At 44.8% G+C, this 26,733-nt stretch overlaps 1 protein-coding gene across 1 annotated transcript; it reads right to left on the reverse strand.

Moving 5' to 3' along the window:
* Positions 1-225: 225 nt before the first annotated feature.
* Positions 226-26,733, reverse strand: LOC141808042 (uncharacterized). The gene is given in 15 exon segments (XM_074694350.1): positions 226-236; positions 352-536; positions 1,228-1,401; positions 8,920-9,093; positions 9,693-9,879; positions 11,725-11,869; positions 13,399-13,865; positions 14,018-14,492; positions 14,571-15,240; positions 16,957-17,133; positions 20,298-20,711; positions 20,713-21,576; positions 21,679-22,057; positions 26,412-26,544; positions 26,671-26,733. Coding segments are annotated over 15 exon segments (4,518 nt in total).

The raw sequence follows: 26,733 nt of genomic DNA on the forward strand, positions 1-26,733 counted from the left end.
CTCTCAAGTCCAGCATCTGACCAGCGCCACGGTTTTTTGGGGGGGAAATCAACAAAAAGAGGTGAGATGAAGGGAAGCTAGCGTGGGATCCAGCGCTGTTTAAAAATTGGTAAATAAAAAGAAAATCTCCACAGACTCTGACAGTGAGCAGTAGAAAAACTCAACATATCAGTTGACACAGAGACACCAATTACAAAAAACTTCCTGCAGCCCATCATCTTCCTCTCACAGCTTCACTGAGGAAAGCAGCCAGTGACAAGTTTTGAGGTTAACACAATTCAAACTGTCTTTGTTGTCATACTAAATGTGTTTGTTCTATTACAGCTGAAAGGAGCAAGAACTGAGCCCAACACTGAACTGACCTCAGAGTCTGCAGGCCGCAGAGGGGACTCTCCAGGAGATCACACAGAGGCTTCACTCCTGAATCCTGCAGGTTGTTGAGGTGCAGGTCCAGCTCTCTGAGATGGGAGGGGTGGCAGTCCAGAGCAGAGGCCAAAGAAGCACAGCTTATCACTGACAAACTGCAGTTGATCAATCTAAATGAAAATAAATGAAGACAAAAAATAATTTCTTATCCAGTCAGATGTGTTGATGTGTGACATGTGCAGCTTAACATTACAAAGTCGTGATCAAAGATCTTTGTCCTGAAACAAATACAGATACTTTGTCCGTCTGTTCCTGAAATCATCATGATGTCATAGAAATGAAGTATTCCCATAGATGTCTGCGTCTCCAAAGACATCTCAGTCTTTGTGTCTGTCAGTGTGATATTATTCTAAGGCTTGTTAGCTCAAGTTTGAACTCAAAGGCCTCTCTGTGAGCAGAGGAACTTTCCTCCTGCTCATGTTGTTAATGTGTGTTGACACATTAACAACATGCTGCTGATTTGAAGACTTTGACCACAACACAAATACTGATGAGAAAGAAAAGAGAATCAATAGAAAGCTCCAATGAGTTGAGGGGATCTTCTGGATCCAGATGGGGCTATTAGAGAAAACTCTGCACATTCATTTGATTAATCTAAAAACAATGGATCTTTTTCACACTGACTTTGAGTCACACAGTCTTCTCTGACTGCAGACTACATTTGGGACATTAAACATCGAAAGATACACTCAAGAAAATCTTCAAGTCAACTTCATTGATGTAGGGAATGTCAGAACAAAGTCAACCTTCATTGTTCAACATGTCAGAACAACAGGAAGAACAGAGAGTCAGTGAACTGACCTCAGAGTTTGCAGTCTGCAGAGAGGACTCTCCAGAAACCCACACAGCTCAGCCACTCCTGAATCCTGCAGATTGTTTCCACTCAGGTCCAGATCTCTGAGATGGGAGGGGTTGGACATCAGAGCAGAGGCCAGAGAAGCACAGCTGATCTCTGACAATCTGCAGTTGACCAATCTGAATGAAAAAAAGAGATGATGTGAGTTGATAAATCTTTCATTTTTTAAAGTTGATATAGGGATGATTTGTTCAACTTGGACTGCCTCACCACCTTCTGGACCCCTCACACACACTGTTGTAAATTACTTTAAGGTGTGTTCATTTTGGAATTATCTTGAGATCGGATTCAAACAAACTTTCTTTGTTTCAGACATTTTTTTCCTGGATACAACATGCCGAGGTAAGGTATTTGTCAGCACAGTTACGTAGTGATATGGTTTGAAGCGTGACATCAAGCAAACGTAGTAGCCAGCTATGTATAGCGCTACCAGCAACTGGCAGTTTGGTGCTCTAAGACAAGTCCGTTCTGTGTAATGTTACTTAATCCTGGTCATCTACCAAAATAGCGTAACCTCACTCTTCATTTTATTGAAGGACTCTCATGTTTAAACAGACCACTGCAAAATAACTGCTGCATGTGGATTGGAATGGACCATTGCTAAAAAAAAATCATCATCAAAAAATTGTTTTCAGCAGGTCAGGGTTTTTTCCTTTTTCCCTCATACGTTCGCACATGAAGGGTGATATATGTTTAATTCTATAAGGAGGCTAGACACAGCTCTTTGGTCTCTCCACTGTGTGGATGGTTTTTCTTTCCTATCATACGTTTCCGTGCATGAGTGGCGATTTTTGTTTGATACAATAAGTAGGCCATATATTGCCCAACAGTGTGGCTGAGTTTTTTCTTTTCCCCTCGTATGTGCGCATACAATGTGGGTGATTTGAATGATGTAAGACTGCTCTGGTATGATTTTAAGTTGTTTATTCTTTCTGCAATGCAGGTAATGATTATTGTTCTCCCCTCAGATTTTTGCATGTGAGAGGGATGACGTATGTTTTTACATTCAGGTAAAATAATTGAAAATAAATAAGAGGTTATTCCATTAGTTGTAGATTTGTTTTGTTCCTGTGTGGGTACTTATTTTTGGTACACCTCTGAAGGCAGCAGGTGCGCTCCTTTGTTTTCTCCCCTCATGCGTTCGCATACAAAAGGGTTATAATTTATTGCCTGTTCAACGGGTTATTAAAAAAAAAAAAGAAAGAAGAAGCTCCAAGGTTCTACTGGGTTTGCAGGCCCCAGTAGGGTCTGGGCAGGGGTTTCATGGCCTTGTCCTGCAGTGGCTATCCATGCAGCTGAAAATTACTGCCAGATGTTGAAGAGGTCTTGGAACACACCTAGCAGAATCCCTTAGTTTAATGCAGGCTGTAGGAGGCTGGCTGAGGCTCAATACCTGGTGTAATCTGGTCCTGGTGACATGCCACCAGCAGAGAGAGAGAGAGAGAGAGAGAGAGAGAGAGAAAGAGAGAGAAAGAGAGATGGCAGTTTTACCTCTCTTGACCCTGAAAGAGTGGCAGCTGATCCTCGGTGCCCTCATAGGGAGTGTGATAAGACAGACTGTTTAGTCTGTAGAGTGTACAATTCAGCTGCTCATGTAGCCTAGGCAGGAAATGCTCTTGCTATCCTTTTAGAAGAACAGCAATTACTTGTGACCAAGACACCAAGAATTTGGACTTAGGATTTCTCCTGATTGTCCCCAACTTTAAGTATGCCTCTGTGAGCTCTAATATTTTTCAAAGTCAATCAAGACCCGTACTTGGGTGTTATATCGAAAACTCAAAACCTATCTTAGACGGTTTGATCCAGAGAGGCTGCAGGAGACCTCTCAGAGATGGAGACAGGTAACTGTGCAGCACTTGTTGATGAGTTTATTAGAGCCTTAGCTGTTTTCTTTCTTTCTTTTTTGGTGTTGACATGACATGATATGTCATGAGTCAAACTAACGTAGCTCTGCTCTAACGCAGCATCCTCTTCAATAAGGAGAGTTTAGAGCAGCGTGAATCTTATAGTGAGAAGGCTGACTCTAAAATAGTGAACAGTGTTGTTGTAAAGCTCTGTCTGTCTTCAGTGTGTGCTGCACATACGCGCTGCGCGTGTACGCGACAACGCTCTCTCTTCAGAACAGGAGAGAGTTCAGGTGGAGGAGACTGACTGAGCCAGTGAAATAGAGGGAGAATTCAAATCACAATGTCTTGTACAGTGCCTGTGATAAATGAAGTATTAAGACATATGCACTCGCACAAGTTTTATGTTTATGATTGGCCTCACGCAGGCCAGACATGGACGTACAAAGGGCTAGATGTGGCCCTCGGGCCGTAGTTTGCCCAGGTCTGCTTTAGAGGTATCACAGTTGATATCATGCATTACTGCCTCTGCTGAGTCACATGACCAGCTGCATGGAACTCCTAATCAAAGAGTGACATCATCAGCTGCTGCAGTAGAGTGAAGGGTGAAATTTATTCATAAAACTTTGGAAACAACTCCTCACAAATCTGTGTAAAAATACATTTTTGGAGGGAATTTCGTCGGGAATCCATCCGTGACATTTTTAAAGCTGTACAACTTTTACTTTTTTGTCTAGAGGCCCAAATGTGGCAGTCTGCATGGGCAGGAATCAGAAATCATACGTATTTTAATCTAAAAAGAGCTAGGAGGGCTTCTGTGGGGGGCTTTGAGGACTCGTCATTCTAAACTGGGTCTGAAGTTACAACTTCCAGAAGAACTTTTGTAAAGCAGGGTTTAGTCTGTCATGTGCAGGAATTTCAAGCCTATACCACGTATGGTTTCCAGCTAGATAATTTTTGCAGAAAGGGAAGAACTGCAGCAAACTCTTATTTTGAAAGGGCTAATTGCCAGCTTCCTGTTGGAGATACAGACAAAAACAGGTACCTTTTTACCTTTTTCAATGAGACAAACATTTTGACATTGGTTTCATCTTTATGCGGCATTCCTGCTGCCCATTAGAGCCATTTTAGTGTGTTTTTGAGTGTCTAGGTGGCGCTAGAGGGCAAATTATGGGATGTTTGGGGTCAAGTTTGGTATCATATCAAAATGTTTTGCGATTGTCAGGTGTGTGACAATTTTGGTAAGTTTTTAAACATGCAGAGCAAGTGTAATTAGAGCTCGGGCGGAATAATGAGAAAGAAATGGAGCAAATGCAATAGTGCCTTTGACTAAAGGGCAAGGACACCTTCTAGCTCTTGCTCCAAGGTGCCCTGTTCCTTTGGGCAAGGACCTCAATAAAGGCCATTCAGATTCTGAAAACTCCCCAGCTTAGACAATGTGTGCAACATGCATACAGGCACCATGATGCTGGCCTGTGGGATGCACAGCAGCAGGTAAAAAGAAAAAACTAAAGATAGGCCAGGTATGGCCAACAGAAAGAGCTGGGATGGAAACAAGACCAAAGGACTACAAAAGCTAGAAGTTGCAAGAAACGCATGTATTTTTACTAGCAGGGTGTATCTAAACTTCAACCAATTTCAACTGTTCAAAGTTCAAAACGTGTGTCTCAGTGAGGACAAGTCCACTATGACTTTTCAGAACCTTTTCACTAATACTTTCAGATATTTCAGGATTAGTGCATTTTTGGTTTCATAGAAATGAATGCAGAATTTTTAAAATGTACTCCATTCAGGACATTTTTTTAGCCTGCTCCAAACCCTTTTCATTCAGTCATAAATTCAGCAACAAACTTCATTCAAACTTCAAAATATTTAGCCATCTTTTGGCTTCATTCAATGGGTTTCAATTTTTTCCTAGCATGCATAGTTTCTTCACAATCACACTTCAAAGGTCATGATGATTTTCCGCTCTTCGAGCCATTTAATATTGGTGTGTATTGGACGGAATGTTTCAGCTTAGAGTGGGAGATTCAAACGACAATGTCTTTAAAAATAACACATAACCACGCCATTTTCATACAGTAGCAAACTGTTGTTTTATCAGTGATGGGTGTGAGATCATGCCATTATTGGCTGATACAGCAACAGTTTCACCTCTGTCCCTCTGCGTGCGCGTAATGGATGAAAGGCACCGCTGCAGACAGCTCCACTTCTCTCTCCTCCTGTCCCACCAGTGCACTAAAAACCTTTCATATCAAACAACTGAGCACATGCACATCACTCTCTCTGGTCAAATAATCTTGGTGAAATCCTGTAGTGTGTGGTGGTCAGTATTTTCAAATCTTGTACTTAGAGTGTGCTTAAGATTGAAAAGAAAATTATCTGTGAAGATTCTTCTTTTGTGTGAGATACAACCAAATTTCAGCGTAAGATTTTTAAAATCCTGTAGTGTGAGCCAGGCTTCAGTCTTGTCTTCTTCCGAGATGGGAAGCTTCTGCATTGAACTATGTGGTTGTTTACAGCCAAAAACAGCCACACTCCTCTCCCCGTCGCTGGAAAGATATCTCTCCAGATGTGGGGAGAAGAGTGGGCGGGGAGGAGGTTCTGTATCTGCTCTGATGGACCAATCAGGTCAGGCTTGCTCCTGATTATTCAAAAAATTGCTGACGTCGGCAAACCCGGATATTCCAAACAGCTCGTTTTAGGTCAGGATTTTACATTCACAAGCACTACCAAGTACAGGTTTTGTCATTAAATATCACATTTTGTGGGCTGGGAGGAAAGCCAAAGACCCAAAAAATTAACCAAAAGACTCAATAAAATGATTTTTGCATAATATAGGACCTTTAAGGTGTGTTCATTTTTGGTCCAGCCCTTAAGGTTTTGGCAAGGTGACAGGAGATTCAGACTCTTGCTTTACTACAAAATGTCCTAAGATTAACAGAGATAAGTTCCGCAGCTGTAGCCTAACAAGCAGTTCAGCATGACAACCTTTCATCTTATGCAGCTGCTTATACTAACTCCTCAAAACATCCAGGAACAAAGACACATGTGTGTGTTTATTTCACCAATGCAAAATCTTGCTTCAAATTAGCCTCAGCAGACAGGCTTACATGATTGAACACACACACACTGGGCACAAAGTATCACACTTTAACAGCATTTGACTTCCATTTCCCTGAGTCAGCTCCTTATTTTCCTAGATTTTTTTCTTCAATTTAAAATCCCTTCCTTTAATTCTTCAATTGATTCAGCCATTCAAACTTCTAAATCCAAATTTGATTACACCGATTCATGCTTCATGATCATTTATTTTATTTTAGTAGGGAACACTGGGGACAGTTGGAACACTTTTTTTTACATTACTCTCAGTTACTCAGAGAATATTTGGACTAGTCTCACCAAATCTTTCCATATTAAACCTACATCTGTCTGCTAAATGCCCATGCCATTTAAAGATGGCTACATATAACATATTAATCAGAATATTCATTTGAATAGAGGAATTCAGACGTTGCAACTGACCCCAAACCTGGGGACAGTTGCAACACAGATCAGGGACGGTTGCAACATATATAAAAAAAAAAAAAAAACATTAATTTTTCACTAATTATCCTCAGTGTTTTGTCTAAATAGGACAAATACTAATGTTATGACCCAGAGTGGGCTCAAATTCAATTTTCTTTTCTGTACAGCTTTAAGGTATTTAATTAGTTTTGTTTTGTTTTAAACCTTGAGTCAATGTGCAGATGTTACTGAAGCTATAAAAACTCAATATTACATTTTGGGACAAAAAGAATGGGATAACTTGCAACATTATTTTTTGATGCTGTGCTTGCAAGATTCTTTTTTTTTCTTGTGGAACCTGAACAGTGTGGTGTGGTATATGTCAAAGGCCTTGGCCACTGCCCTCGCTGATTTGCCCTCAACTGTAATAATATCTGAGGCATGTTCCAAAATACTGAGGGGGGCCCCTCTGTTAGTGACTCTCTTCCTCACTCTTTGCTTACTGAAAATAAACAGAATACAATTTCTCTATTTAGATGATTCATTCACTCTATGACAAGTTTATATGACCCATACAACATACAATAATAACTTGTTGCTAATTTTTGTTTAACAAGTTATTTGGGAAATTATTCTGTTTATCATTAGCATTAGTTTCTCCATATGATGGCCTGTTCTGTTCATCATGAGCAATAAAATATATTAATTTTGCCTATTTTGAACTAAAAATCTTAAAAAATATAGTTGTGTGGTCTCTTCTAATATGACTAACCTAATAGCATGGGGACAGTTGCAACAGTTGCAACTGTCCCCATGGTACCAGTCGTGACAAAACGCCATGTGCTAGCTAGCCACATTGACATTGACACATGCTTACCATGTCATTTAATAGTCAACAAACAGTGATTCAAACTAGATAGGTTTGGATTCATTCATACATAAGGCCAGGACAGTATGACTAAAAACAGCTCATGAAAAAAGCTACTTTCATACCTCCAAAACAACTTTACTTGATAGAAGCAGGACCAGATGCTCAATATGGCCTCTCTCTTCTTGGTGGGTAGAGGGTCTAACTGAGCATGTGCAGTGTGAGTGTCATCACTCTAGCATGTTTCTGATTAGAGAAATAAGGCTTGTTGCAACCGGCCCTTGTTGCAACTGTCCCCAGTTTCCCCTACTGCAGGCACACCCTGATTTCAGTGGAAATGTGTTGGGAATCAACAGACTCCACCAGCTCTCTGATGGCAGTTGGTAAACAATGATCACCATGGCAACATCTGGCTTCAGATGAGCCTCAGCTGACAGGCTTACATGATTAAAAACTCACACACAGGACACACAGGATTTCATTTTAACAGCGTTAAAGAAATTTGACTTTCATTTTCCCTCAGTCAGGTCATTACTTCCATACATGTTCTTTAACATTTAACTAATTCCTTTCATTTTTGAATAGATGCAACCATTTAAACTCTAAATTCATTTATCCATTCATTTCATTTCATCCAAGAGTTAATGGCGGGCTAATTCAGCATTCTGCATTAGCAGTTGGGCGCAAGCTTTTCAGGACTTCATTCAGCCATTTTTAGACATATCTTCAGTCATTCATGTTCAGCATTCTGCATTAGCAGTTCAGCGCAAGCTATCAAGACTTCATTGAGCGTTATCCAGAGCCAAACACCTTGAGCTGTCACGGTGTCCAAGACGGAGGCTGGAGATGATTTCTGAGCACCCGACTGCAGTTACATTAGCAAAAGCCTTCGGGACGGTTTAGGCTGGTGGTGCTGGTGTACCTTGTTGAATCTATGCCACCAAGGATTAAGGCAGTACTGAAGGCAAAAAGGGGCTCCAACCCAGTACTAGCAGGGTGTATCTAATATAGTGGCCGGTGAGTGTATATATTAAGGCTTTAGGACTTTTACTGCAGAGAACTGAGGGATTGTCAAAAGGAGCTCTGTTTGAAACTAAGATTTACAGGAAGGAAGGAAAGAGACAGAGAAAGGAAAGGGAATCAATAATAGCCTCCAAAGAGTCAAGAGGATCTTCTGGACCCAGATGGGACTATTAGAGAAAACTCTCCACATTCATTTGATTAATCTAAAAACAGTGGATCTTTTTCACACTGACTTTGAGTCACACAGTCTTCTCTGGCTACAGACTACATTTGGGACATTAAACATCGAAAGATACACTCAAGAAAATCTTCAAGTCAACATCATTAATGTAAGGAAGGTTAGAACAAAGTCAACCTTCATTGTTCAACATGTCAGAGCAACAGGAAGAACAGACCTCAGAGTTTGCAGTCTGCAGAGAGGACTCTCCAGAAACCCACACAGCTCAGCCACTCCTGAATCCTGCAGCTGGTTGAGGCTCAGGTCCAGATGTCTGAGATGGGAGGGGTTGGACATCAGAGCAGAAGCCAGAGAAGCACAGTTGATCTCTGACAAACTGCAGCGCTCCAACCTGAATCAAAAAGAGGTGATGTTAGTTGATAAGTCTTTCAGTGTTAAATAATGTGTTGAGAGTTGAAAAAGGTGAAATATGCGAGTCCGAAGAGCTGAAGCCAACATTATTCAGGTTCAAAACACAAACAAAGAGCTGTCTTTAATATAAATGTCAGGCAACTCACATTTGAAATTGTTTATTTGGGAGCAAATACATTTATATCTTTGGCGCCCAGGCTTCGACCTCATCACTCCTTGCAGATAAGTTTATGCATGGCAGATCAGACTGAGTTGTCTGCCTGAACTAGCTTGCAGACTTAACTCCATTTATGTCATACTGAACATAGATAGATAGATAGATAGATAGATAGATAGATAGATAGATAGATAGATAGATAGATAGATAGATAGATAGATAGAACTGGACTGAGGGACCGCTGGCAAGCTGCTGCCGCGCCTCACCCGCTGTTGATCGCTCTTTTTTAATGCTTCTTGTCTTCAATATACATTGTATTGTATGCTTGCTGGTCTTCTGACACTACTGACTTATACGGCTGGCTCGACCTTACATTATGTGACTCTACAACAGCAGTTTTTCAGCAAATTAGCAGTCTCTACCTGTCTGCTACTACTTTGCTACTCGTTAGCTTGGAGCTAGCTTCGCTGGTTAAGGGCTCACCTGTAACTGGACTATACTTTGGCTCCTCTCCGCGCTGTGGCTGGATAACCTGCCCTGGTGTGCCCCACGAAGCACACCCGTTCGGACCGTTCCGCTGCTTCCCTGCCAGCTTTCCTGGACGCTTACCTGCGCCCACGGATTGCTGTCAACGCGAAGGACGCCGCCTCCCCGTCACACCGATACTCTGCTGGAGTCCGTCTGCCGGCCGGCTAGCCGGCTGCTAATCCCTGGCGCCGTCCAACTGGTTTCCCTGTCTCCAGTGAAGCTACAACCAGTATACTCCGCTCCCCTGCATCTCCCGCGTTGTTTCTGCGGTTACACCATAATCACCTGGATCACCTGCTGCTGGATTAAGGCGCTGCCGATTTCACATCATGTGGATTTTTAACCTGTTCCTCTGGATTGCGCTATGTTTGACTCTCACGAGCGCAACTCCGCCGCTCCGTTACTCTGCTGCGGAGATGCTACGTCTCCGGACCTTCACGAGGACCCCACCACTTCAGCTTGCACCCCACTACTCCATCCTCAAACGACCAAGATACATCCACCGTGGCTCTGGACGGAGCTTACAGTACACACAACACAGCTGTAATACAAACATCCGCTCCTTCTGGTCCACTAAGCCCCGCCCCCCCTCCCGCAGTGCCCGTACTGTCGATCACACTGTACTGTCCCCCCTATGCAAAGCGACCACATACACACCACTCACCTGTCTGAAACTCTGTCTGTTGAACATCAGATCTCTCAGTAACAAGGCTCTGTTGATTGCTGATTTTATTGTGGATCACAGCCTGGACATTCTCTGCCTTACTGAGACCTGGCAACAACCAAATGACTTCTCACAGCTTAATGAGGCTGCTCCACCTGGTTTTTCTTTCATTAGTAAAGCCACAGTGCTGTGCTTTTTGACATTTTTATCCAATTACACAAAGCCAGAGAACAACGGACCATCTCCTTCAGAAACATCAAACATATCAACACCACAGATCTCTCCACCCTGATCAGCTCCTACCCCAGCCCTCCACCAACATCCTCCCCTGCTGACTTGGTGACTCACTATAACAACTGTCTCTCCTCTTCCCTCACCACCATGCCCCCCCTGAAAACCCGTTCAGTCTCATTTACTCATACTGCTCCCTGGTTTACCCCCGACCTCCGCCAGCTCAAAGCCAAAGGCCGTCAACTGGAGCGACTGTACAAAAAGACCGGACTCACTGTACACTCCCAGATGTACATGGATCATCTTCAACATTATAAGAACTCCCTCATTACAGCAAAATCCTCATATTACTCAAATCTCATTAACACTGGTACAGGCAACAACAGAGTCCTCTTTTCCACAGTTAGTCACCTACTCCAGCCCCCTAAAACCCTCTCTCCAAACATCTCCACTGATCAGTGCACTGCCTTCCTGGATTTCTTCAGCTCCAAAATCAACATCATTCACCAAGAACTGGCCTCATGCTGCACCTCCTCAAATGATCCACCCTGGATGATCACCACTGCCCAACATCCCATCAGCTCCCTCTCTGACTTCACCCCAGTTTCAGAACACACCATCTCCGAACTCATTCATAAAGCCAAAACCACCACCTGTCAGCTCGACCCTCTTCCCACCTCCCTTCTCAAAGCCTGTCTGCCATCCATTACCCCCATGATCACTAACATAATTAACTCCTCCCTCATCACTGGTACTATACCCCCCGCTCTCAAGCTGGCAGCAATCACACCTATCCTGAAAAAACCCAGTGCTGACCCTGCCGATCTTAATTGTTACCGTCCCATCTCCAACCTCCCCTTCATCGCCAAAACTCTTGAAAGGGTGGTTGCTGCACAGCTGCAATCTCACCTCGACACTAACAACCTTCATGAACCCTTCCAATCTGGCTTCCGTCCAAAACACAGCACTGAAACAGCCCTGGTCAAAATCACCAACGACCTCCTCTGTGCAGCTGACTCTGGATTACTCACTATCCTCATCCTCCTCGATCTCAGTGCAGCATTCGATACCATCTCCCATCCACTGCTCCTGGACCGCCTGGCTGGCATTGGGATCACTGGTGCTGCACATTCCTGGTTCACATCTTACCTCACCGACCGCCAACAATTTGTACAGCTAGGGAACCATAAGTCAGGATGTTTGGGTGTTTCACAGGGTGTTCCCCAGGGGTCAGTCTTGGGTCCACTTCTCTTCATCATGTATCTCCTACCTCTGGGCACAATCCTCCGCCACCATGGGGTCCACTTTCACTGCTACACCGACGATACTCAGGTCTACATCTCATCCAAACCTACCGCTGCCATCCCTCCCACCTCCCTCATCTTCTGCCTGGAAGATATTCGGAGCTGGATGAGCAGGAATTCCCTGAAGTTCAACAGCAATAAAACAGAGGCCCTGCTCATCGGCTCCAAATCCACCCTCACCAGATCACAATGCAACCCAGTTCCTCCGATCATCATCAACGGCTTCCCTATACCCTTCTCCCCCCAGGTCAAGAGCCTCGGCGTCATTTTGGACAGCACCCTCTCATTTGCACCTCATATTTCAAATATCACCAGGACTGCTTTCTTCCACCTTCGCAACATCTCCAGACTCCGCCCAACACTGTCCCAATCCAGCACTGAAATTCTGGTTCACGCATTTGTCACCTCCCGAATTGATTACTGCAATTCCCTCCTCACCGATCTCCCCACCAAACTCATCAATAAACTGCAAATCATTCAGAACTCGGCTGCCCGTATCATCACTCGCACAAAATCTTCGGACCACATCACCTCTGTTCTCATCCAACTACACTGGCTCCCTGTCAAATACCGTATTCAATATAAGAACCTTCTCCTCACCTACAAAGCTCTGCATGACCTAGCCCTCTCATACCTCTGTGACCTACTCCATGAATATACTCCCTCCCGCACCCTCCGCTCAACCTCTGCTGGACTACTCACAATCCCCACTTCACGCCTCACAACAGTGGGTGCCCGAGCCTTCAGCAGCTCAGCACCCAGACTGTGGAACTCGCTCCCCCCACACATACGACAGTCAGACTCTATCAATCTGTTTAAATCTCAACTCAAAACTCATCTGTTTAAACTGGCCTACTCACTCTAATTGAACATTGCACCTCACTTGCTTTTATTCTGATGATTTGTTTTAATGATGTTTTTATAATGTTGCTTTTATCTTTTGTTGTAAGGTGGCCTTGGGTGTCATGAAAGGCGCCCTCAAATAAAATGTATTATTATTATTATTATTATTATTAGATAGATAGATAGATAGATAGACAAATACTTTATTGATCCCCTGTAGGAGAAATTCAATTGTTCAGCAGCTGTTCATACACACACATACTCATTCAAAAACAGGTTAAAAAAAAGTTACTAACTATATAAATATAAATAGATAAAAAGATAAAAGAAGTGCACATGTTCAGACTGAGCTGTTATACAGTCTTAAAGTAGCAGGAACAAAAGATTTCTTAAACCGCTCTGTTCTACTCCTTAGAGACAGGAGCCTGTCACTGCGTTTGCTCCTCTGAGCCGACAGACATTGGTGTAGTGGGTGCCTGGTGTTACTCAGGATGCCCTGCATGAGAGTCCGCATCCTTCCCCACAGAGTCCACCCTCCTCCCCATCACAAAAACACACCTTATCCAGCCGGTTCCTGTCCCTCAAGGTCATACTGCCCCCCCAGCAGACGACCCTGAAAAACACTGCACCGGCTACAACAGACTGATAAAAGATGTGCAGCATGTCCCTGCTCACATCAAAGGCCCTGAGCCTCCTCAGAAAATTCTTGTAAAGGGAGTTTGCCTGCACAGACCAGTCCAGCTTGTTGTCGAGGTGAACTCCGAGATACTTATATGTTTTAACCACCTCAATTGTCTCACCATCAATGGTGATTGGTTGATGTGAGGGCCTCCTGCTGAAGTCAATGATCATCTCCTTGGTTTTTGCTGTGTTCAGGATCAGACCATTACTCCTGCTCCACTCTGTGAAAGAGGAGATGACTCCTCTGTACTCCCATTCATCCCCTCCCTCCACACATGCCACTACAGCCGTTTCGTCAGAATATTTCTGGATGTGGCATGCCGTGGACCTGTAGGTGTGGTCCGCTGTGTAAAGTGTGAAGAGAAAAGGAGACAGTACTGTCCCCTGTGCCCAGTGTTGCTCACCAGGGTTTGTGAAACACTGGTCCCCAGCTTGACATACTGCAACCTGTCTGTCAGATAGTTGTAAATCCACCTGACAAAGATGGGACCCACACCTATCCTCTCCAGCTTCTCCTTTAACCTCTGAGGCTGAATTGTGTCAAAAGCACTAGTGAAGTCAAAAAACATAAGCCTCACATAGCCCCCAGTCCCATCCAGAAATGACAAAGACTGGTGGAGCAGGTACAGGACTGCATCATCCACCCCCATGTTCTCCTGGTAAGCAAACTGCAGCGGGTCCAGCACCTGCTCTACCTGAGGTCTGAGCAGTCGGAGCAGTAGCCTCTCCATAGTCTTCATTATAACAGACGTCAGGGCTACTGGTCTGCAGTCCTTCATCCCTGCCGGCCTTGCTACCTTGGGCACTGGTACAAGGCATGAGGTCTTCCATAGAGCAGGGACACATCCAGTTTGAAGACTACGGTTGAAGATGGTTTGTAGAGGCACTGCCAGCTCAGAAGCACAGTCCCTCAGGATCCTAGGTGCTACTCCATCAGGTCCAGCAGACTTCCCTATGCGAACCCTCCTTAGCTCAATGCGCACCACATCCATTGAGAATGCAGCAGCAGCAGAGGTGGAGTAGCCGCTGGGTGGAGCAGGGCAGGAGGCAGCAGCAGCAGATGTGGAGTAGCTGCTGGACGGTGCAGAGCAGGAGGCAGCAGCAGAGGTGGAGTAGCTGCTGGGTGGAGCAGGGCAGAAGGCAGCAGCAGAGATGGAGTAGCCGCTGGGTGGAGCAGGGCAGGAGGCAGAAGCAGAGGTGGAGTAGCTGCTGGGTGGAGCAGGGCAGGAGGCAGCAGCAGCAGCAGATGTGGAGTAGTTGCTTGACGGAGCAGAGCAGGAGGCAGCAGCAGAAGTGGAGTAGCTGCTGGACTGTGCAGAGCAGGAGGCAGCAGCAGCAGCAGCAGATGTGGAGTAGCTGCTGGACTGTGCAGAGCAGGAGGCAGCAGCAGCAGCAGATGTGGAGAAGCCGCTGGACGGTGCAGAGCAGGAGGCTGCAGCAGCAGCAGATGTGGAGTAGCTGCTGGGTGGTGCAGAGCAGGAGGCAGCAGCAGAGGTAGAGTAGCCGCTTGGTGGAACAGGGCAGAAGCCAGCAGCAGAGGTGGAGTAGCTGCTGGGTGGTGCAGAGCAGGAGGCAGCAGAGGTGGAGTAGCCGCTGGACAGTGCAGAGCAGGAGGCAGCAGCAGATGTGGAGTAGCTGCTGGGTGGAGCAGGGCAGGAGGCAGCAGCAGCAGATGTTGAGTAGCCGCTGGGTGTACATGTAGAAGGGGTGGAGTCAAACCTGTTGTAGAAACGGTTGAATTCATTCGCTATGTGGGCATTTTCAGGTGTAGCCTTTCCCCTTCTCTTTGAAGCCTGTGATTGCCCTCATGCCTCTCCACACTTCTCGTGTGCTGTTGTTCTGTAACTTCCTCTCTAGTCTTTCTTTATAGGCTTTCCTTGCCCTCCTTGTACTCCTCTTCACCTCTTTCTGCGCCATTCTAAGCCTGTCCCAATCACCACTCCTAAACGCCTCCTTCTTCTTGTTCAAAACCTGTTTTAAATCCCTCATAATCCAGGGTTTATTGTTTGGAAAGCAGCGGATGTTCTTTACGGGCACCACCACATCTGTGCAGAACTTAATGTAGTCTGTGACACAGTCCACAGCTCTACTGAGGTCACAATTGTCCCCTCCGGAGCCCATAAGTATACTCCAGTCGGTAGATGTAAAACAGTCTCTCAGAGCTTCGGTAGACTCTGGGGTCCATTTTCTGACAGATCTACTTGTAATGGGCAGTCTCTTCACACATGGTGTATATGATGGTCTTAGGTGAATCAAATTGTGGTCGGACTTGCCAAGAGGATACGTCAGCATGATTGAAGTCCCCTTATGTTAAAATCAATGCATCCGAGTGTAGTGACTCAATTCCTGCGACAGCTTCCTGGATGACGTCACACGCTTCTGCTAGTGGTGGGATGTAAACAACAAGAACTCCCGAGGCAGATAGTATGGTCTTAAAGTAACCAACAGGAGCTCCACATCGGGACAACAGATCTTTGTCTTCACGGTTACGTGCTCAGGATGACACCACCTGTTGTTCACCAACAAGGCAAGTCCACCGCCCTTTGTTTTACCACACGTCTCCGTATCTCTGTCCGCCCGTATCATTGTGAAGCTGGTTACATTGACAAGCAAATCGGCGACACTATCCGCTAGCCAAGTCTCCGTCAAAAAGTATAGGCAGCACTCACGGTAAACTCTGTCAGTCTTAACCAATCCCTCCAACTCCACGATCTTATTTGATAGAGAGTTTACGTTCCCCATAATAACTGACGGTATGAATGGTTTGTACCGCCACCTCCGTGCCTTCAGTTTGGCTCCTGCTCGGCAGCCGCGGAAAGGTTTCTTTATCTCCGGCGGGATCCAATGCTTAATACCAGCCGAAGTGTATCCCAGCCGAAGCAGTTCATCTCTTGAGTACTTAAACATGCACATCTTGAGAAATAAAACGCAGTTTCACTTACATACTTTAGTACAAACTCAAGCTGCTCGAACTAGCTGCCACCGCAGTTGGCGCATGCGTTCCACGCGTTCCACCGTCAGGAGGAATTGTGGGAAAATCTGAAGCAAAGACATGTGGGAGCATTTCTTTGAGGAAGAGTGGAGGCAGAGATCGAACGACTTCATTAGTTTCTCTGAGACAAATAAGAAGCTTCAGCAGTCTGAGTTCTTCACATCAAGTGGATGTTAGTTCTGACTTCATCTACTTTAAGGGACTGAACCAAATGTGAGTCTGAGGCAGCCCGAAAACCTGCCCAGTCCAACTCCTCATGCCTCCACTTTCCCTTACACCAACAAGAAATCAGCACTCATGGTAAACATTGCGCTGAGAGACTTTTTGACTTTCATGCTCAGAAAAGCTCCCAAAATGTACAAAACAAATAAAAGTGAAAGCTCAGAAAAAGATTAAAAGAAAAACTGGATAACAAAAGACTGAGCTTCAGTCAGTGAACTGACCTCAGAGTCTGCAGTCTGCAGTGTGGACTCTCCAGGCCGCCTGACAACAGACGTACTCCTAAATTCCCCAGTTTATAGTTGTGATTCAGGTCCAGCTCTATGAGATGGGAGGGGTTGGACTTCAGAGCAGAGGCCACAACTTCACAGTGAATCTCTGAGAGGTCACACTGTGAAAGTCTGTAATAAAGTGAGTTAGAATAAGAGAGGACTCTTTAAACCATGAATATGTTTGATGAGATCAGAGTGGATCAGATCCTGTTTGGATTACGTCATCAGAAAGATCAGAGTCTGAACCATCTGAAACACATTAGGGACAAAACACATCATTTTAGACTTCTCCAGAGGAATCAGGATTTAAAGTCTGTTTATTTTTTATTTTCACATCAAAACTCTTCTATCAGACTGATTTGTACACTGTAAACCCAGATAAGTTGAGTTTTTCGTTGAAATGATTTAAACCTGTTACCTTAAAAAAAACTAAGAAATGAAATATAAAACCTTAAGTTAATTTAACTCAACATCTGAAGTAGTTACAATTATCATGGAAAATCATTCTACTGAATGTCTTCAATCAAATAAACCTGATGCCCATTTGTTGCAAATAAAAATATTTGGTAATGTTTAAAAAATGCTGTATATCACTGTTAAACATAACATGTTGACCTTTCTCAAAAGAGAAATATGGAAACTTGTTGCCTCCAAAAGGTAAAGTAATGCTAGAGTAAGCCTGGAGAAACCAAGTGCTTATCTAAACTTGAAGCATGCCTCAAAGACGTAAGGTCATGGATGAGCAGAAACTTCTTACTGCTGAACTCAGAGAAGATTGAAGTCATTGTTCTTGGGCCTAAGTATCTCAGAGAGGCTTTCTTGAACAACATCACTGCCTTGGACGACATCAGCTTGGTTTCCAGCACCACTGTCAGGAACCTGGGAGTTCTTTTCGATCAGGACCTGTCCTTTAACTCTCACTTCCAACAGGTCTCAAGGACAGCATTTTTTCATCTTCCTAAAATCAAGAAAATTAGACACATCTTGGACAATGAAACTAGTCCATGCTTTTGTTTCTTCTTGGCTAGACTATTGTAACTCTCTTTCATCCAGCTGTCCTAATAAGTCTATTAGGACTCTTCAGCTGGTTCAGAATGCTGCAGCTCGGGTACTGACTTGGACTAGAAGGAGAGAGCACATCTCTCCAGTGTTAGCGTCTCTACACTGGTTACCTGTAAAATCTAGGAAAGAGTTTAAAATTCTTCTTCTGACCTACAAAGCGCTTAATGGCATTGACCATCCGAGCTTGAAGAGCTAATTGTTCTGTGTTATCTGCCTAGGTCACTGCGTTCTCAACATGCAGGTCTACTCCTAGAAACCTAGGGTCTCTAAAAGTAGTATGGGAGGTCAAGCCTTTACTTATCAGGCCCCCCTTTTCTTTGGAATAAATTGCCGGTTGAAGTCCGAGGGCGTACACGGTCTCATCCTTTAAGAGTAGACTTGGAACTTTCTTTTTTGATAAAGCATAGTTATAACTGGATCAGGTCTGAACCAGCTCTTAGTCATGCTGCTATAGGTTCAGACTGCCGGGGTGAAACTGACACACAGAGCTCCCATTTCCCTCTCTCTATCTGTCAGTCTAACTTCTAGTCTTACTGTCCTGTTATAGTTACTGACCATACACCTCTCTGGGAGGCTCTGAGTTTGTCTTGTAGGTTCCTCTGGATCGGTGAAAACGCTGTAAGCATAACAGGCCTGCAGGTAGTGCTATAACTGTCTTGTCCAGAAGCAGCTTTTGGGAGATCTCCACCAAAGTAGAGTTGAGCCGATTATCTGGTGTATTGGGGGATACCAAGTGCAAAAGTGGAGCAAGAGATGCACATTTTGTATGAAGACAGTCAGCAGATTTAGCACATTGAGCAGCTCAAGCACAACACGGTAGTTTGTGGCGATCGTAACAGCGGTACTGTTGTCCTGTTGTATACGCTGAGTGTGACGTCAGCGTTTCCACTGAAAACGCCGGCTGACTGTTAACATGGCAATGGTGTAGGCAGCTTTTCAGAAAAATCCCACTCTGGAGGCCATTTTCAAAAGTTTGTGTTTTAGGTCGGCTGAAACGCCATTTCCGTGTAAACACAAGGCTGAAACGCAACAAAACTTTTGCGTTTCACCCTAAAACCGTTGTCGTGTAAACGGCCCCTTTATCTTTCTCATCTAACCCATCACAGTCTCCTCAGATGTCGGTCTAACATGAGTCTGGTTCTGCCAGTTAAAGTGAAGTTTTTTCTTGCCATTTTAACTTACTAGATGCTGCAAAGTACTGTACTCATGGTGGGGTAAGATGAGATAAGACTCCTTATCTTGTCTTGATGTTGGGTTTCTGTTAATAAAATTCCATTGACATTCACAGGTCTAGACCTGTTAATGTTTCTGGAAAGTGTCCTTAGATGACGTTTGTTATGATTTGGCGCTATACAAATAAAGACTGATTGATTGAATGCTAACTTAAATAAAACCAGTAAATACAGCTAGATTACTTGGTTCCTTGGGATTTTTTTAAGTAAATGCAACTTAAGTAATGCTTTATGATAACTTGTTTTCTTGTTCTGCACTATAAAAAGTTTATGCTCAGCTGGGTCTTATATCCACAGCGTCCCCTCCTCTCTCATGGTTACAAAAAAATCAGTTCTAATTTCATAACTTTAGTAACTGTGATTGAGGAGTGAAGGAAGTAGATATGAGACCCCACTGTACATTGATACATTATTCCTCAGGGGCCACAGGTTGTTTGAGCCCCACAGCACTGACTGGTGATCTATGCTCCATGGTCATGGGTCTTGTACCTATTGACTTCTGCAGACTGCCTAATGCCAAATTCTGAGTTTAAGTGTGAAATCTATTTTTTGGGAGACACAGAAAGCCAGCCCATACCAGGTAGAGCATAGACAGCTGATCAATGCCACAAGGAGCAAGGACAGCTGGTCCATGCCATGAAAAGCACAGACAAACAGTCCATGCTCTGACACACAGACAAATGGTCCGTGTCAGGTGGAGCACAAACAGCTGGTGCCACTGCTGCACATCTAGAAGTTCAGCAGGGTCTCACATCGACTCTGCCCCCTTCTGACTCACGGTTACAAAACACACTCACAGAAACTAATGATTTTAAGTTGTGCTTACGTAAACAGTAACAAAAGTTAAATCTACTGATAAATCATCAGTTTCAACACTGAAAACTCAGACACTTGAGTAAATTGAACTTACTAACAATTTTAAAATTTTCATAGCTCAATCCAGTTGAGTAATTTGGACTTCGGGGTTTACAGTGTAAAGTTGATCTCAGAGAAACTTACCGAGCCTTCCTGCAGTTCCTCACAGCTGGAAGCAGTCTTCGTCGTCCCTCCCATGACGTGTTGTACTTCTTTAGATCTAACTCATCCAGAACTTCCTCTGACATCTGCAGCATGTAGGCCAAAGCAGAGCACTGGATCTCAGAGAGTACCCTCTCTAATCTGCTCTCTAACTTCAGGAACTCTTGGATCTCCTGATGGACTGAGGGGTCCTTCATCTCCATAAGACAGTGGAAGATGTTGATGCTTCTGTCAGGAGAGACCCAATAACTGTTCATCTTCTTCAGGTTGTTGATGACTGTGTGGATCATCTCTGGACTGTTGTCTGTGTGACCCAGCAGACCTCCTAAGAGTCTCCGGTTTGACTCCAGAGACAGTCCATGAAGGAAGCGAACAAACAGGTCCAGGTGGCCGTTCACTGCTCAGGGCTTCCTTCATAGCTTCTTCCAGGAGGTCTGCCACAGTTGAGATTTCCTCCACAAAGTCTCCATATGTGTAAGGGTGTAAGGTGTAGACTGCAGCCAGAAACTCCTGAACACTCAGATGAACAAAGCAGTAGACTGTTTCTTGGAAGATCACACTCTCTCTTTTGAAGATCTCTGTACAAACTCCTGAGTACACCAAAGCCTCTGAGACATCCAGACCACAGCTCTCCAGGTCTTCTTGGTAGAACAGGATGTCTCCTTCCACCAGCTGTTCAAATGCCAGCCTGCCCAGCTTCAGGAGAACTTCTCCGTCAGCCTCCATCAGCTCCTGAGGGCTGGTCTGATGAGCCTCAGCGTACTTCTTCTTCCTGTGAGTCTGAACCAGCAGGAAGTGTGAGTACATGTCAGTCAGGGTTTGGGGCAGCTCTCCTCTCTGCTCTGTGCTCATCATGTGATCCAGAACTGTAGCAGTGATCCAGCAGAAGACCGGGATCTGACACATGATGTGGAGGCTCCTGGAGGTCTTGATGTGTGAGATGATTCTGCTGGACTCATCTTCATCCCTGAACCTCCTCCTGAAGTACTCCTCCTTCTGGGCGTCAGTGAAGCCTCGTACTTCTGTCAGCCTGTCCACGTGTGAAGGAGGGATCTGATTGGCCGCTGCAGGTCGAGAAGTGATCCAGACCAGAGCTGAGGGAAGCAGGTTCCCCTGGATGAGGTTTGTTAACAGCACCTTTACAGAGCACTGCTGTGTGACATCAGACACACGCTGAGTGCTGTGAAAATCCAGAGACAGTCTGCTTTCGTCCAGGCCGTCAAAGATGAACAACAGTTTACAGACAGCCAGCGTCTCTGCTCTCAGCTTCTCTAATGTTGGATGGAAAACATGGAGCAGCTTTAGGAGACTGTAGCGCTCGTCTTTGATCAGGTTCAGCTCCCTGAATGGAAGCAGGACCAACAGACTGAGGTCCTGGTTTTCAGAGCCCTCTGCCCAGTCCAGAGTGAACTTCTGCACTGAGAAAGTTTTTCCAATCCCAGCCACGCCGTTTGTCAGGAGCACTCTGATGACTTTCTGCTGCTCAGGTAAGGCTTTAAAGATGTCCTGGATCTTGATGGGAGTGTCCTGGAGGATCTCCTTCTTAGAGGCTGTCTCCAGCTGCCTCACCTCATGTTGGGTATTCACATCTTCACTGGGTCCCTCTGTGATGTAGAGCTCAGTGTAGATCCTGTTGAGGAGGGTTCCACTTCCTGTTTCATCACTTCCTTCAGTCACACGTTCACATCTCCTCCTCACACTCACCTTGTGTTCATTGAAAAGCTCCTGCAGTTCAGCTGGCTCTGAAAAAGACCAATCAGAGTGAGACAAACAAAGAGAATGTGAAAATGAAGGGATCGTTTCCATTAGCTCATCAATATGAAAAGATGTGCACAGAGTCCTCTCAGCTCTCTGTGTCCATGTGTGCAAACTAAAGCAAAAAGAAAAGAGAGAAGAAAGTGAATGAAGAGACAGAGGACAAGCTCATCAAAGTCAGACATGTCAGCTCTGAGTTCTTCTGGCTTTGAGTTTTCTCTCAGAGGAGAAAACAGATCAAAGAAGAAACAGCAGAGAGATCTGCTGGAGCAGACAAAGCATCAGGTTACATTTCACCTGGCTTTGAAATGTACTGATAATCCTAAAAATCTTTGTGCTGTGTGACTGAATCATGTCAGCCTCTTCAATCCTAACCTTGTGTTTCACACCTCTTCACACACAGGTGTACAGGCTTCCTTTGTTCAGGGCTGCTCGGACGGCCTGTCTCAGCTCCAGGTCCTGGTCTGGGTCAGAGAGAAAGAAGTTCAAGTTAGCTTCTTTGTCTGGATGAATTCAGCCTTCAGTCTGTGATGTGTTTGATTTGAAGCCTCTTAGTTTCATAACGCAAATCCTGTTTTTCCTGTCTGACTGTTTGATCAATCACAGGCAGACATTCCTTGTGGTCTTGTGATCAACACAAAGCTCACACTGTCTGACTGTCTGTGGCTACTTCACAGTCAGAGCCTTCATTTTCACAGAGCTGAACTCACCGACTGATCCACATCTGTCCCTCTGCTCCCATCAGACAGGGAAGACTCCCCGCTGTGGGAGACAGACAGGAACTAGCAAAGACTTCAGGGTTTCAGCCGTGCTCGCATTTTCTACAAACATTCAGGAGAGGAAACAGCTCCAGGGTCTTACTGTGGCTCTGTGGGTCCAGGTTCATCAAAGAGGTTTAGACTACCAGTTCTGGACCAGTCACTCCTCAGGGACACACAGCTGGGTCCTGGAGACTCTGCTCCCTGTGCGCTGGACTGAAATCTGCAAAAGCAAACTTGTTCTTCTAAAGAACTCATATATCTTTGACAGTTCGTCTGAGAAAAGAGAAAAATTCAGTTCAACAATTTTATTTAGCAGAAGCTTTTTGTCCAAATCAGCATACACCACTGAGCTGGGGTTTGGTGCCTTGCTCACCTTGACAAAGCTCAAGGAATAGGACTGACACCTTTTCAGCTCTCAGCCTAGTTCCTAATCTTGGTCCATGCAGGTACTTGAACTAGCAACCCTCCAGTTACAACGTCAAATCACTATGGATTGAGCTAGTGCTGGACAGTGGCAGAAACTTGTCCCTTGGTCGTTTTGAAGATGGTGAAAGTATCAGCATAGACCACAGTTTATTATTATTATCCCTATTCTCACAGGATTAGTATGACGTGTGATGCTCTGGTAATTTAAGAATGACCCCCTGACATCAGTTTTTGGTGTGATTCATTCTCACAGGATCAGTGAAACCTGTAAACAACTTGGTGTTTCTCCTGTTTCTGAGTGAAAATGCTGCACAGATCCACCATGCTTTAGAAGCAGCACCTCACTCTGCAGCTCACAGCCAGCTGTATATTTAGATCCGAGAAGAAGAAGACGCCCACATCCAGCTTCATTCAAACTGTGGCTGAATCTCAATGTGATAAACTGCAGTTTCCTCTCTGCTCTCTTCTTCACGGCTCTGGAAGAACCTTCTGAGTCGCTATAACATTGTAATGTGATACTGATGAGTGTTTTTTTCTCGTGTGGCAGCAATACTCTTCAGTAGAAACCCATCAGCAGGCTTTGTTGAAGTCTTTTCACTGATATAAAAGAATGACTAAAATTCTTCAGTGGTTTTGTAAAACTTACTAAAAAACCTCAAATGAAAGAGAAAATGTCTTAAGTTTTTTGTCTTTATCAATCTGTGTTTTACATAAACTCACTACTTTTACCAATCAGGAGTGCTGACAGGCTGCCAACACTAAATTCAATTTTCGTTTCTCTTTTTTCTAATGGAGTACAGCTTTAAAATTTTGTTACACTGCATAAAGGCATAATTGAGTTTCATCAGCCTATAGCCTCAGTTTGCCCTGAATCAATAGAGGTGCTGCTCTTCACTTCACAGAGAAAAATGAGACCACAGTGAGTAAAAATATGTGGGGTTGAAGGGTTTTAAGCAGGCTTCAGCCCTAAAGCACGTTTTCAATGGCCAGTGTGACGGCAACCGTCCTTGAGCACAATTCACTTCTCTGCTTTGGCATGCTTCAGAGAGGTGGGCTTTGGCACGGTTTACTTCATGCACAAGCACAAGCAGGCGGACAGCGCGTGAGATCCACGACTTATGATCACCGCGAGTGCATCTCTCGACAGTCATTTTAAACAAAGCGGGGATGTTAGAGGGCTGTGTCGGGCAAAAACAACTTGAAGTCTAAAAGTCCATAAAAGTTGCAGCAGTGCTCTCTGTGTCTCATTTTGCTGCCTCTGATGAGATCACGCTTCATGCAAACAGACGTTTCACCAGTGGCGAACCGTGGCCCCAGCCACTGGGCCTTCAGTAGGACCATGGGACCACACGTGGCAATAAACAATCAAAAAAAGAAATAAAAACAATAGCCAGAATCATGTGACATGGAAGTTTAGTATATTGATAGTTTTGTGGGATTATTAATTTATCATGTGCCTGAACACTGCAACACCTAACACAACTTCAAACAATTAAAAAATTACGATATAAAAAAAAAACAAAAAACGGAGTTTCAAGTAATCCAGCAACCACACAGTCTTCTCCATTACTTTCCGCCATTTCTCTTCACGTTCTGCCAACTAGATCTTCTCTTTTCTCCTCACTCACTCACAGCTACAGTTAGGCGCTTATCCATTAAAGTGATACTCTGGGATGGAACAAGTTGGGTCCTTTCACAAGGTTTAGGGCAGAAATTACCCCTACAGCAGTGTTTTTGTGCAGCAGAAGCCCAGAGCGCTCGCACCCAACACCCCCTCCCTGCTCGTCAGCCGGTTTCCTCTGCAGTCAGACGGGGCCATATTTTACTTGACCAAAAACACAAATAAACGGACTCCCACCGAAAAAATCTGATATCAGTCTGCATTCACGCTTTATTGAGAGAATTTTCAGTGTGTTACTTTCACACAGAAACACCGCTAAATAAGGCTCTAATTCTCATCGTGTCTCTGCGTCCTGGCAGACTACCTGCATTTGTTTATATCTGGCACGCCTCGTAGCCAGCTGCGGCTCTGCTGCGGAGGTAGCGCCATTTTACGACACGATGAAAACTAGAGCCTTATTTAGCTGTGCTTTTGTGAGACAATCAGCATGGAACAAGAGTGCCGCAACATTGGCCAGCAGGAGACAGGGCCAGGAAACCTGGTTCACCTTGTATTTAGCTGCTGACATTAGCATAATGGGCTCACTCTGTTAGCTCTGCAAAGGCCATGAACTGCTTCTTTAGTCAGCAGCAAAGCTGGACAGGCATGTCTGATAATCTACATTAAGGAGCAATAAAACAGAGAAACCAACGCTGTTTACAATTTCATTTCAATTCTCTCATGAATATGATGGTGTGCTCCGAAACAGCGCATCAGTGCCAACCTGCTGCACACTGAGAGACTCCAAGAGCAGAAGAAATAAACAGGTGTTTCCATGTTCACGTCTTTGCAGGAACAAAAGTCATATTGATTAAGTGTTAGTGTTTGAATCATGAAGATTTATTGCTGTTACTATGGAAACTACAGGCGCAGTTAAACTGTGTTAAACTGTTCGTGGTTCTCTGCTCTGCTGAGAGGCTCAGAGCGCTCAGCGCTGACACACACATGGAGCACGGCACACGCAACCAAGACTCAAACACCTCAGTGAAGAGGGATGATGGACCAACATCTATAACATCTGTTAATGACATGCCATGTAAGGACGAGACACAGCTGATAGGGGGCCCCACCACATCACTGTGGAACAGGCGGTGGGACCAGAGCGCGCTAAGAGCGATGGGAGCTGAATAGCTAGCACAAGAGCTTGTGGAAGGGGAATAACATGAGATATGACAGTTTACCGCTGTTCTTCAATTCCATATCATAATGAAGTTGGCCCACAGTATACCGTGGACAACAGTAGAGTGGCCAGCACTAGATGAAGCTAGTGATGCTCTGACAGTGAGAAGAACTGAAAGCTGATAGCTGACAATAAGCTGTAAACATGCTGTTCTCAATGATCAAAAGAGTTCAGTGTGTCTGCTTTCAGCAGTGGTGGACAAAGCTCCACTCCACTACTTGAGTCAAAATGTTGATCCTCATGGTCACATCTTACCCCGCTACAAAGAAAAGAGGATTAGTCTAAATGTTATTCAAGTTAGAGTACTAAAGTACTTCCTTTGAAAAAGACAGGAGTATTTCGAAGTACAAATTCCATGTCCACCTCCGTGGCCACCACCTTATTGTGGTGGAAGGGTTTGAGTGCCTCAATGATCCTAGGAGCTATGTTGTCAGGGGGCAACCGCTCCTGGAAGGGTTTTTTAAGGCAAACAGGTCCTCGGTGAGGGGCCAGACAAAAAGCGGTCAAAGACCCCTAGTGATGAGTACTAACAGGATTCAGTTCACCCTGGCTGGAGGGTCACCAGTGCCTCACCCTGGAGCCAGGCCTGGGGTTGGGGCCCGCAGGTGAGTGCCTGGTGGCCGGGCCTTCACCCAT

The sequence above is a fragment of the Halichoeres trimaculatus genome, unplaced genomic scaffold (assembly GCF_033239565.1).
Source record: "Halichoeres trimaculatus isolate MK-OKI-2021-1 unplaced genomic scaffold, fHalTri1.1 fHalTri1_scaffold_19, whole genome shotgun sequence".
Lineage (NCBI taxonomy): Eukaryota > Metazoa > Chordata > Actinopteri > Labriformes > Labridae > Halichoeres > Halichoeres trimaculatus.